This window comes from Primulina tabacum, chromosome 12 (assembly GCF_025594145.1).
Source record: "Primulina tabacum isolate GXHZ01 chromosome 12, ASM2559414v2, whole genome shotgun sequence".
NCBI lineage: Eukaryota > Viridiplantae > Streptophyta > Magnoliopsida > Lamiales > Gesneriaceae > Primulina > Primulina tabacum.
Window position 1 is genome coordinate 29,575,675 of NC_134561.1, and position 13,408 is coordinate 29,589,082.

At 32.4% G+C, this 13,408-nt stretch overlaps 1 protein-coding gene across 2 annotated transcripts; it reads right to left on the reverse strand.

The window, feature by feature from the left end:
• Positions 1-424: 424 nt before the first annotated feature.
• LOC142521109 (transcription factor BHLH089-like) lies at positions 425-3,294 on the reverse strand. 2 transcript variants are annotated; one of them, XM_075624305.1, is made up of 7 exons: positions 2,864-3,294; positions 2,389-2,571; positions 2,196-2,261; positions 1,197-1,265; positions 992-1,057; positions 693-865; positions 425-608 (listed from the first exon to the last, which is right to left on the reverse strand). In XM_075624305.1, the coding sequence occupies exons 1-6, from the start codon at positions 3,095-3,097 to the stop codon at positions 737-739; spliced, it is 747 nt and encodes a 248-aa protein (XP_075480420.1). In that variant the 5' UTR covers positions 3,098-3,294; the 3' UTR covers positions 425-608; positions 693-736. The 2 variants fall into 2 exon arrangements, with proteins under 2 accessions (XP_075480420.1, XP_075480418.1); XM_075624303.1 differs by having other exon boundaries at positions 425-865; positions 2,864-3,293.
• Positions 3,295-13,408: the final 10,114 nt, after the last annotated feature.

A 13,408-nucleotide genomic window follows, 5' to 3' on the forward strand; every position in this document is an offset into this window, starting at 1 on the left:
AAACCAAATCAAAACATAAAACCAAACAAAATCAAACTGCTTTTAATTAGTCATAGTTTGGATTGTTTTTAAATCAACCAAACCAAAAATAATAATTTGGTTCATAGTTTTGAAAAAATTCTAAATCAAATCGATTTTATAAATATATAATATTTTTAAGTTGTTCAAAGTTTGGAAAAAAAATCTAAATCAAACCGATTTTATAAATACATATATATATCCGTAAGATTCTTTTATATTTTATTTTTAAATAAGACTAATAATAAATAAAGCAATATGGATGGATCAAGGGGAAAAGTGGCAAATGTTAAAACTAAACAAATATGTAAACTCGTGAATCCAACTTCATTTACAGAATTACCCATTCTTTTATTCAATTGAAATTACTACGACGACACACATTTGGTAAATCAAACAACGCATGAAAATAAATATGCAAACAAAGCTGGAACTTTATTGAATGTTCACGGTTCACCTGTGTTTTCAAATACATCCCAATTACAAACACCTTTGATAGAGATAATACCACAAGCAGTAATTTGGCGCAGGCTTTGCACAACGTCCCTGATTCTTGGAATCTTCTAATCTACCGGACGAGAAGGCGAAACCTGCTTATAAGAAGCAACCATCTTTAACAGTGTAAATGGATTTTTGTTTATGGAATTATATTACGGTTCGAGTAGTAAGTATACTGTTGCAGTATCTCGGGGAAGATACATTGCACTTCGAATTGATTTCATGATGTTCGTTCAAATCTGCCACCAGTTTGCATATGCAGCCATTCCGGAGACAAACTCCTGCCATATTCTCTTGCACCTTGGGAACCATATGTCATACCAGGAGTGTCAAAAGTTTGCTGAGCGAACTGCAAATTGGAAAAGGACATAACACAAGTTTGAAACTTTAAGGCATGTATAACGGTTTTCTGAACATCGTTCAGTAGGAGCAACGGCAAATTTGAGGAGTTGATAATTGTGCTTTAAGAACTTACATCTTTTGAAGCATACCCGTCAAGGCCTACTCTTGAGTTAACAGCTTCCAGCTTCATTGACAGGAACTGTCGGACACCGTCAATTATATATGATCAAATGAGATTCTAAGAGCAATTATTTATTAAAAATACGGTAAAAATGTGCGTGTACACGCTGCATCTACCAAGGAAAGGGGGAGTTGGGAGAGGAGAGGATGGAATTTACCTCAACCTGGTGTTGTAATGATTGGATATAATTAATTATCTCATCAAGTACCAGTGCTTTGCCGATAACCTGAAGCCCAATGAATCATCCATTCAATTTGTTATTCCAGAAAAGAAAAAAAAAAGAAATAAATTCAGGAGTAGATAAGTCCGAATAGACATTGATTCAACACTAAAATCATTGAAAAATTTCACATTATTACTAGAATCAGAATTATCTTGACAAGCTTGGCATCAAAGAAAGAAAACATGGCTCAAAAAAGTGTATAAATTACGGAATTCGACTCAGACGCAAACCACGGGCCATGCATTCTACTACATTTGCTGGAACTATAATTACAGTGTATGCATCCTTTGGCAAATAAAGTTATATAAAATTAGCCTGTACCAATTCCAAGACCAAGAGTTATAAATTGAACAGTCAAGCATCTGTATAATAAATACAAGCAGCTCATTTACAAATTTAGTTTTATGTTTCCGCCTTTCGAAATGTTCATTGTGATGAAAGTTTGGGCATTGCAGGAAACAACAAGTTCACTTGTGCAATAAAAGATGAAAAAATAATCAGATACTCCTGATAATATTCTTGTGCGTGGCCAAATTTTTGTGACTTCACAGGAACATCAGCAGGCACAAAGTCCTAAACTTGAATACCAACTCAGAGGCATTTTTCACAGAAAATATAAAAGCGGACAAATTTTAAGTTGGATGAGAGAATTTAGAAGTAACATTTTCTACGCATGGTCACATGGCAAACTCATATGTGGTGGACTCAAAGACAAGCCTCTTTTTGCATTAATCCTAATCCTCCTATATCCAAGAGGAAATGACAAACCTACATTGATATCTACAAGGCAGCAAGTATAGTCCGGGATAACTTAATACGCTTAGAAGTAACAGAAACTGAAAATACATGAATCAGGGGCACGAGGGTTATTATCACTAAACGCAACCTCGAACATTTCTTTAGTAATTTAGTTCAGAGTATGCCGATACTCACTTTATTGCAACCAGGCACTAAATCTTGGAGAATTTTCATTCTCTCGCTGATCTTTTCTCTCCTAGCCTGCATACAAAGGCAAAAGAAACAATGGAAAAACAATTATTTAGTTTTCACCAATAATATCACATGGCAATCCAGAAAAGACAATATCTTTACATATAAGCCAAATTCAATACAGTAAGGTCATTACTCTTTCAGCCAGACTATGACTATCAGTAGCTTGCCCCCGTCTTGCTCTCACATGGATGTAGTCTTGCTTTGGCTGTTCAGCTGGTTTCGGAGGTTGATCCGCTGCTTTTCCTGAATTTCCATCTGTGTTTTCGTTATCCTCATTCGATCCCTCAGTCTTGAGCCTTTTATTCTCACCGTCATACTGCTCAATGCCAAAATTATTACCGCAGTCAAACACAAACCAAAACAAGAAAAATCAATGGTAAAATCAAAAGATGGTAAATTGGCAAGGTATTTACTAAATTTGGCATAGTTTTTAGTTGCCTGCATATATTAAATGCAAAAAACACACATGTAAAACACAGCATCTGAATTAGCTGATCAAAGCCACAGAATGATGAATAATCCCTAAATCACATAGCAAAACACAATCATCCACACTACATAATCTACATTCGAAAATTAACGATTTCCACATTCAACCGAAACACTACCGAAACATCATTATTGTTGCCAAAGCAGTTGCTGGTGGAAGCTCCTCCTCTCGCACACTCATCCTCCTCGCGACGCTTCCTCGAATTATGGCTGGGCGGACCGTGATTCGACCCGTGGTCCACCACCATCGGATCCACATTATACGGCGCCGCATTGGCGTTCACCTGAAACCCCGGCCAGATCTCTGAGTAGTAAACTCCTCCGCCGCTCATTATCCCCTCCTGCGGATCCATTTCACAGAAAATGGAAGATCATTCACAGGAGAGGAGCATGTACAGGGACAAGGAAACGGTAGATCTCCCCACCCTTCAGCGGTGGAGTTGGTTGGGGGGTGCGTACTTCGAACGGCGGCGTACGATTGCCAGCACCGGCAACATTCAGTGGCTCACTTCTTCTTGTTCAGTTTGGAAGTGACTTCAAGATTTATTCGGAGCGTCCAGCGCTCAATTGTCTTTCAGCAAGCCGAGTGTTTTCCTCTGCGACCGGCTCACGTGGACCGAACTGTTTGGTCAGTCAAACTGTCAAATACACGAATTTTTAAGCTACCTGTATAATAAAAAATCCACGTTATTTTAATTATAAAGATGTTTATTTGATTTAATTTATTTTAATTTAAATTGAGATTGAATTCTTAAAATGGATTCAGAATCATTTTAATCTGATCTGGTTGAATCGTATCCAATAATATATTTTATTTTTTATCAATATTTTGTTTCAAACAGTTTTTTAGTTGAGAAAAAACTTGTGTGAGACAGTTTCACGGATCGTATTTTGTAAGACAGATCTCTTATTTGGATCATCCATGAAAAGTATTACTTTTTAAGCTAAGAATATTACTTTTTATTGTGAATATCGATAGGGTTGACATTTCTCACAGATAAAGATTCTTGAGACCGTCTCACAAGAGACCTACTCTTTTAGTTACTAATGGTTGAGAAAAATAAAATATTGATTCCAATTATATTTTAGGCAAAAACTTGTGTGAGACGGTCTCACGGAACGTATTTTGTGAGACGGATATCTTATTTGGGTCATTCATGAAAAAATATTACTTTTTATGCTAAGAGTATTATTTTTTATTTTGAATATCGGTAGGGTTGACTCATTTCATAAATAAAGATTCGAGAGACCGTGTCACAAGAAACATACTCTATAATTTAATTCAGTTTGATTTGATTTCAGATTCAGATTTGATTGTAATCATAATCCAATAAATATAATCCTTTATAATATGGTACTATATAAGATTATTCATATTAACCATTATTCGAAATGGGTATGGTAACGGAACATCCCCATTTATATTGTTTATATTGATTAACATAGCATTATCTAAAAAATAATTATAAACTATGGCAAGATAATTATTAATATTTTATATAAAATAGTTCATATTTACATATAAAAATTGATTTACATCTAAAAAAATTATCACAAAAACACATAAGATTAAGCGCTTGTCGTTTTATGAAAAATTATAGTGTGTGCTAAATGTGCAACTCTAATATTTTAAATCATGCAACAGTTCAAGAGCTTTGATTCCTCCGCCAACAGTGCAATTATTGGATTCTAACAATCTATCTTTCAATAATTACATTATTTGTAATTTATATGAATCAAACATTGGATATTGACTCTTATATCAATATTATGACAACATGTTTGTTATTTTATCAAAATCTATAGTCGGTCTAAAAGACGGCTGGCGATGCAATCTCAATATTTTAAAATGAACATCAGTCCAAACAACCTTCTTTGATTGTTTATCAACTGTTACAATTATTATAACCCAATAAAATCAATTGTTCTATGAGTAGGTCTCTTGTGACGGTTTCACGGATATTTATCTGTGAGACGGATCAATTCTACTGATATTCACAATAAAAAATAATACTCTTAGCATAAAAAGTAATATTTTTTCATGGATGACTCAAATAAGAGATTCGCCTCACAAATACGACCCGTGAGACCGTCTCACACAAATTTTTGTCTTGTTCTATTATGTCGCACATGGAGCGGGCTAATAATAATAATAACAATGTGTATAAGAATTTTCTAAATTTTGAAAAGGTTGTGTAAAATAAATGAATTGGGAGAAATAAATATATATATATAATTTTTATTATTATTCGAAAAATAAAAAATATTTCCTAGAAGATAAAACAAATTAACTTTACCCTTACTTGCATTAATTACTTATAACAACTCAGAACTAAGTACTTTTAAATGATAAAATGTACGAATTTATAAAAGACAAACTTAAATTACAAATTAACTATAATCCACGCAAACGAATATAGATTCTTGCTCCTAAGAAAAAATTCATATCTGAGAACAGATTGGATGGGAGACATCAATTGCTTTCTTTGATTGGTTGTTTAAAATAATAATAAATAATTAATTAATTAACATGGGAATTAAAGTTGGTGTTTGTTTAATGATGTCTTGATTATGATTAAGGAAACAATTTGGAGGAAAGGTTAGTGATAATGATGGTTTGATCAATTGAGTGAGTTTTGGAGTGGGCACCAAAATATCATGCATGGCCAACTATGTCCTCCAATTATTGCCTAAATAAAATAATGATTATTGATTTTTTTTTAAGGGTTGTTTAATTTGGCTTCTATCAAGTAATATGCAAACGTTCTATTTTTTTTAATGTTTCTTTTTTCGAATTTTGATCTTGTATTGTAAATTTGAAAGACCTTAATTTTTGGCAATGACAAAAACAACATCAAGTTATTTCAAGTCAAGTTGTCTCTTTCTTGTAATTACAGGGCTCTAGCCATTGAAAAAGTTAGACCGTTCATTGTTTTTTTATAAGCTCAAGCTCCGGACATCATAAGAAAATCATCTGTTGAATATGTTTTTAACCGGAATGCTATATCAATGAAATACTCAGAATTTGACCTGTCAACTATAATTGGTCATACATTAACAGATCGAGATGGATACAAAAACTCAAGGTGTTCAATGTCTATCATAAAAAGACGTCAAACACAATATCATATCAACTCTCGATTAATAGAAAAGTTTCCTAAAATGTCAAGATTCAATCAACATTTTAGAAGCTAAAAGTGTAACACCCAAAAAAACCCGAACACACTAACCACATACATGCATGAAAATTTGTTTGAATTTATTTAAATGAGTGGTCTAAAAGCATGTTTAAGTATTTGCATGGTTTAATGATTATTTAATCGAATGTTATGAATGTGAACTGTCTGTAGTCGAATATGTGATGTACGGCAAAGGCGAGGGAACCGATGACGATTTTGATAAAGTTTCTACTTTTCGAATGTTATAAATAGAAACTGTTTATTTAGTAAATCTAAATTAGGAAAGCGGCAATCTATTTATAGTAAAGGACGAACTTAATCGATAACGAACTTTTATAAAGAAATGAGTATTTTCGAGCGTGCGATACTAAAAACGAGTGGCACCAATATTTTTAAATATTGTTGGGACTTTTTAGTATGATTATTTATATATTTAATTAACACCTTAATGGGCTTAGTTTGTTGGTGATTAATTAATTAATTATAGGGTTCATTATGCAAACTTAAGCCCACTTACAACTTAATGATTTATTAATTAAATAACCCTAACCACCCACCCCATAAACTCAAGCCTCTCACACACAATTTCAGCACATACGCACACTAAGAGTCTAGAGTGGCCGAATTCTTTAGCAAAGGAAGGAGAAGATTTGAGTCTGGTTCGTCTCTCGTCGCGCCGTTGCTCGTATTCTGTAAGCGTAAACAATCAAGGCATGTTTTCAAACCCTTTTTCAAGCACCATTCAATCCATATTATTGCATGTATGCTGATTTTGTGTGATAAGTTACAAGAGTGATTGTTTTTAATCTCATGCATGTAAATCTCTTGTTTCCAATATGAACTTGTTAACGTTTGTGAATTGTTGAGGAAAGGATGCAAACCGAGGGTTCCAAAAGCTATTCTAGACATTTAGGAAGAGAATTTAAGGGACAAAAGATAAATCAAGAGCTGCAAGGGGCTGTACAATTCTGCACATCCAAAAGGTGCAGGTCGAGAGGGGAGAAGGGCGTGGCTTGGGCCTCAAAGGTCAAGGGGGCTGGATGGTGCCTTAGCCATGGTCTGGAGGGTTTTTTTAGGGTTCTAGGTAAGTCTTGGTGGGGTTAGGATTGGGCCTGGACTAGCTGCTGAAGCCCAGCAGCCGTGACTCCATTGGACGCGCTTGGGGGCTGTTTTCGAGCGTGGGGGTTATGTGGGCTAAGGGGTTGGTTTAATGGCTGGTTCAGGTGCTAGGGACGTGCCTTAGGATCCTGGTGAGGGGATGGTGTGAGCCAAAAGTCGAGCCATGGGCTGGGACAACAGCTGCTGTGCAAGTAAGCCAAGGTGAGCGTGAGGACGCGTTTTGTGGGCTGCAGATGCGTGAGCTTCAGGGCCTTGAGCGTCGGGTCTGTGTCAAAAGGGGCTTGACCATGGTCTTATTTAGTGTCTATGGAAGGGTTTTAGGGCTTGGTTCGAGGTCGTTTCGAGCCGTGGTCCGTTCGGGGTAGTAAATTGCCCGAACGTGTCAAAATAGGAGCGAAATGAGCCTAGGTTAAATTTTAAATCCTTGTTTCGGTTTTGGCTTGGGCTTGGGGACTTCCAGCAACTTATATTGAGACTTAGGATGTTAATAAATGTCTGTTCTCGGGTTGGTTCGAGTAGGAAGAGTAGTTTGGTCATTTGTTTAACCAAAAACTCGAAAACGGTGGTAAACGAGCCATCTGATAAGCGAATTGAGTCGTTTTTTAAACGTAGGTCCTAAGTTTGAAATTCTAGCAAGCTACTGTATATTTTTGGGTGTTTTTAAGGTTTTGATATCGAGTCATCTCCTTGAGTCAAAGTTTAAGGTCGTCCGGGTAAGTATAGCGTTGAATCGTGAGCGGCCGGTTCGAGGAAAGTCGAGGGTGGTTTGAAACTTTCTAAAACAATTCCAAATCGTGTTAAATGTTGTTTTTAGAAGTTTTAAAGTGTATTCACGAATTATGCTAATTTAGAAATTTTAACGTATTTTGCACGTATATGTTATTTTTAGCAATCTCGACGTATATGATTGATATAAAGCATATTTTTGGGAATTTTTAAAGAATATAGAAAGTTAGGAATGTTTTATGAAATGATAAAGTAAAGGAAAATATGTTTGAGGAATGTTAATTGATTGTGACGAAAAAGTAGTAAGGGATCCGTTGAAAACAGGAATGGTGAACTTGCAATGAAAATGGAGTGAACCGTCGAAAACGGGGGGCGAGAATCTCAATGATAATAGATCCATTGAAAAAGTGAACGGTGAAATTATTTTTATGATAGTCGGTGGAATCGTCGAAAAAGTGGACGTTGAACCCGACGGCCTAGTACTATGGTTTATAGATTGATCAATCTAATAAAAGTTGTCACTTTCGAGGATCAGACTTCACATAAAAAGGATGATTTTAAATGGAAAATGTTCATATCTATGCATGGTTTAGAAAGTTGCATATTTTGAAGGTTTCATGTTGCATGGACAAATCTATTTTAGTAAAAGTAATTTTTATGCATGTGATTGTTTATTACGTACTTTCTATATGTGAGGTTTGAGCATGCTGAGTCATTAGATTCACTATGTTTGAATGGTTGCAAGTAATGACAATGTTAAGTCGTGAGGTGCGGTGTATCGATTCATCTGGGAGGTGCAATGCATAACCGAAGACCTAGAAATTCCGCATATGTTAAAAACTTGTTGACGATTTATGGATTATCACTTTTATTATAGACTGTTAGGATGTTTGAATTTATTGAGTTAAATTTTAGATTTTTATCGCTTGTTTTACTTATTCCGCATAAATGATTATGGATGACATGGAGTTTTGTTTATTTATGATGAATTAATTATGCATGGTATAAAAAAAACTAGTTTAAATTAAATGAATTTAGACTTAGGGTCGTTTCAATGAGTATCAGAGCGGTGGTTCTTGAATAGGGTTATGCCTGCTGCTGTTTCCGAGGAGCTCGAGAAGTCACGCCTCAATGTTTGTGAGTTTACTGCTTTAAATTTTTTTTTATCTTATTATTGATTAAATTGTTTAGATATACTTGCTTATATGACTGTCAAAGATAAATTAGATGCATTTTATTTTAAAACAGTATGTTGGTTATGTGTTGGGTTGGACGACTTATACAGAAATGCCTCCTAGACAAGTTCTTCGTAGAGACAGTGAGGATAGGTCGGGAGGAGGAGATATGCAGGAGGGGGAGATTCCACTGCCTTTCCTAAGCAGGATGTTAGTGCTTGTGTGCTAGCCGGTATGGCTCGATTATTGGAGCAGCATGTTGGGAATGCTGCGAGGGTTCGACCAGAGGCGGTTTATGACCGGTTCATAAGTAGAGAAGAAATCTATAATTTTCAAGCTTTCAATAAGTTAAAAATTGGAAATTTTTAACTTTCTGAACCGTTGATTCTTAAAAAAGCTAGAACTTGTTGTGCTGAATTCATACTAAAAGTTTAGAGGCAGTGTGATAAGTCCTAGTCGAAGTGAGTTTGTAAATAGATTGTATAAATCAAATTATTTTAATGAGTTCATTCATAAAAATTCTAAGATTATTTTAGTGAGGTATATTCAATGTAGAGATTTAATGACTTTTAATGACTTTTTTAAACGATAGATTTTCGTGGATTTGGTAGATTTTTATTGACTCTTGTTGAATCTTACAGATTTCTAAACAGAATTCCATGGACTTTTGTAGAGTTTTTGCAAGATTTTGATAAATATTTGTAAATTTTTTGATTGATGGTGCAAATTTTATACTTTTATGAATATATATATAAATATATATATAATTTCTTTAAACTAATAATTATTTAACATAAATAACATCTTCACTTTGAAATAAATTTACTTATTTAAAAAATAAATATGTTTAATATATGAAAAAATCTCAATTAATTTAATAAAATCAATCCACATATCTATTCAACATGCATAAATGATTAATCAGTAAAATTTTAATTTATAAGCATACATAAAAATTTAATCAATATAGAGAAATAACTAATTAAAACATTATGAAATTTGATAAATTTTAAGCAGTTTTTTATGAAAAAAACCTAAGATTCGTTAATGTCGATATGATCAACGTCACTCCACATTCGATTTGCTATAGCATCCCTCCATGCATTTGAATTTGCTCGTTGTTGTTCTTCAGTGTCAAATATTTGATCAAAGTTGTTATCCTCATAAATTTGTTCTGATGAAGGTTGTGGAACTTCATTCTCTGGTTCAACTGGAAATTCAGCATATCGACACTCCTTTCGAAGAAAATTGTGCAATCCAACACAAGCCAATACAAGCTCTGCATGTGTTGTATATGGAAATGGAGGAGCAGTTTTGAATATTTTGAACCGCGATTTAAAATATACCAAATATCCTCTCAATGACGTTTCTCAAAGAGGCATGACGAAGATTGAATAACTCTTTAGCATCTTCAGGGTGACGACATTGACCAGTGAATTCTTGGAGATGATAACGAACACCTCTAAAAAGATTCAAGAATTGACGTCGATTTGCATATCCACAATCCACTAAAATTTTTTTTCCTATCAAACAGTATTTGTATAATCAAGTAATCATGAGATAACATATATAATTTTGAAAAATTACAAAATTTTAAAACAAGTAGCATATAGAACAAAAAAAAACCTTGTAACACCTTAAGCCTGTTATTTCTTGATAAATCATCTGTAAATATGTTTGAAATCATTGGCAGATCCTTCCCGGCCACTGAGCACATATATAAATTCTAAATTAAAGTTAAAAGATGCTAAAAAATTTTGAGAAATTGTCCCGTGACGATTAAGATAAGCTGTTTTTTCGAGAAAATTTGAAAACAAAACTCAATACAAAACAAATGCTTGTATTCATATATACAAACTCAATACATCAGATTTTGAAAACAAACTTCAATACAAATGTATCTGGTAAATTATGAAAACAACTGTGAATTTGGAACTATTCTTTTTTTAGTATTCCAGCGTTATAAGAACAATCTAGTAAAAAAATTATTTGTCTATCACACACCGTTTGATTCAAACAATAAACATCTATGCAAAAATTTGGAGCACACACATAAACGGAAATAAACAAACAACGAACGGAACACAAAAAGAGATACATAGAAATCATAATATTTATTTTTATCAAATCAGTAATGATTCAAGAGAGGAATCATACCTCTGAAATTTGAGGAACCTTCGACTTATCTTTAGAGAGGAGAAAAACGTCATCTTTGAATGAAGAAGAGAGATATATGACTAAGAGATATTTTATTTGATTAAAAGTCTACCAAAATCTTTAGGGTGAATAGAAGACAATTTTTGAGTGTCTATAGTTGTACCTATAGTTTTAAGGTTTGTACATAAAAAATTATATTAGAATCATTGTAAATCTATGAAAATATTGGATACCTGTAGATTTTTATAGATTTTTAAAAATTTAAGATTGAATACCACTAGATTTTTCAAGACTCCAGAGAAATCTAATTTGAATACCACTAAACTTTTATAGAGTTTATAAAAGTCTATGTTCAATACCTCTATACTTTTAAACTCTACAAAAGTCAATAAAAGTAATTAAAATTTCAAGATTGAATACATCCCTCTAAGACTCCGAACATCCATAAAAATTTTCACTTTCTTTACTTTAATCGCTTTTACTTTATGTTCATTTTTGTTAAAATTCGCATATTTAATATATATATATACACTTTAATACTAAGTCTACCCGGATCGTTTTTCTCACTCAAAATTATTTTTAAAAGATCCAATTAAACCTAGTTGTTAAAGAATGAGTTTTAATAGCTAACAACGGTTAAAGTCAGCTCAAGCTTTCTAAGAAAAAGAGTTCATTCACACACTTTAAACTCTTTTCCGATTCTAACATGTATCTTCTCGAATTCTAATCTTGGTTTGTTATATTTATTTTTCGATAATTTTAGTCATTTTTCTGACGTGACATCAATGCGACACTGACACGTGTAGTATCACATTAACCATCCCGATGAAAAATTATTAAAATTACCAAAATAATAAGATATAAGACTAATACTGAAATTGACTATATAAAAAATTAAAATAGAAAAAAAAATTATACAAGACAAAAAGTACAATTTTCCCTTTTTATAATTTGTTTTTTAAACTAGTGACAAATGATCATTCAGAACTTACATTAATATTAAGAACTTTAATTGATGATTTTTTTCTTAAATTGTTTACAATTAATGCAGTTAATTTTTTAGAATGATTATTATGTTATTTTAGTGGGCGACTATTACGTAAATTATTTTTTGCATAGAATAATTAAGGAAAATGCTGTATGTACAATTAATATTACAAACTGAGTTATAAAATATATTTGAAATAACAAATTATTCTTGTATTTTATTTGAAAAACACTTTCAAAAATATATTTAGTATAATTTTTTCATTATAAACACACTTTATAACCCAAGATATATATAACATGACACAATAATTAATGTGAGGGACATTTTGGGTATCAAAAAATTGACTTACAACCATATCAAAATTAATGGTTTTACACCCTCAACTTTTATAAATACTATATATTATAAATTTTAAAAATATAATAATATTATTTATTTCATCAAGATCACAATAATATAATATGCATAATCAATCATTTTACCTATATAAATTCTTTGAATTTTATGTGTACACAAAAGCTCTCATGAGACCGTCTCACTGCTCAATTTTGTGAGATTGGTATCAAACACGACTCGGTTCATGAAAAAAATTATTTTTTATATCAATAATATTATTTTTCACTGTCATATGGATATAGATCGGTAAAACCATATCATAAAAGACTTACTCTTATGTATAATTATTTCTTTAGGTTGCTCCATAATTTTCCATTTTGTAGTTAGTTTTATGTGGATTTAACAACCAAGGTAGAAGGGAGGCTTATACTGAGCAGGGTATAGGTAGGGGTAAAATTGTCTTCCGATGGAATTAGGATCTGGAAGCAACAAAAATATTCTGGAAGTTTCACTAACCTTGGAATGATCTGAAACCTGAATTGATAATGATTGCAACCCTCGTTTATAGACCCACATTTGTAGATTTTCAGTTTGGTGTTTACCTAACAATGTACCATATTTTAATTTTTCATTTCAAAATCAATAGATACAATATAGTTTTTGTATAACTTGATTATAAATATTTTAGAAATCAATCAAATCTGGTTCAAGATTCAATTATAATAAAATATATTCTCTATCGACTACAAAAAATACCACCGTTAGTTTGTGAAACCGATATCATATGTGAATGTTCTAGGTACATGGATGCTATTGATTTACAATGTCTAAAAAAAATTAATAATTGTTCATAATAAAAAGAGTTAAGACTTAAAATTTAAGTTGGAAAAACTAAATAATATTGTTTTCTTAACAAAAATTATACATGAAACTTATGTTGCATTTGGATCGAATGATTTAGTGATATGAGAAAATATCTAA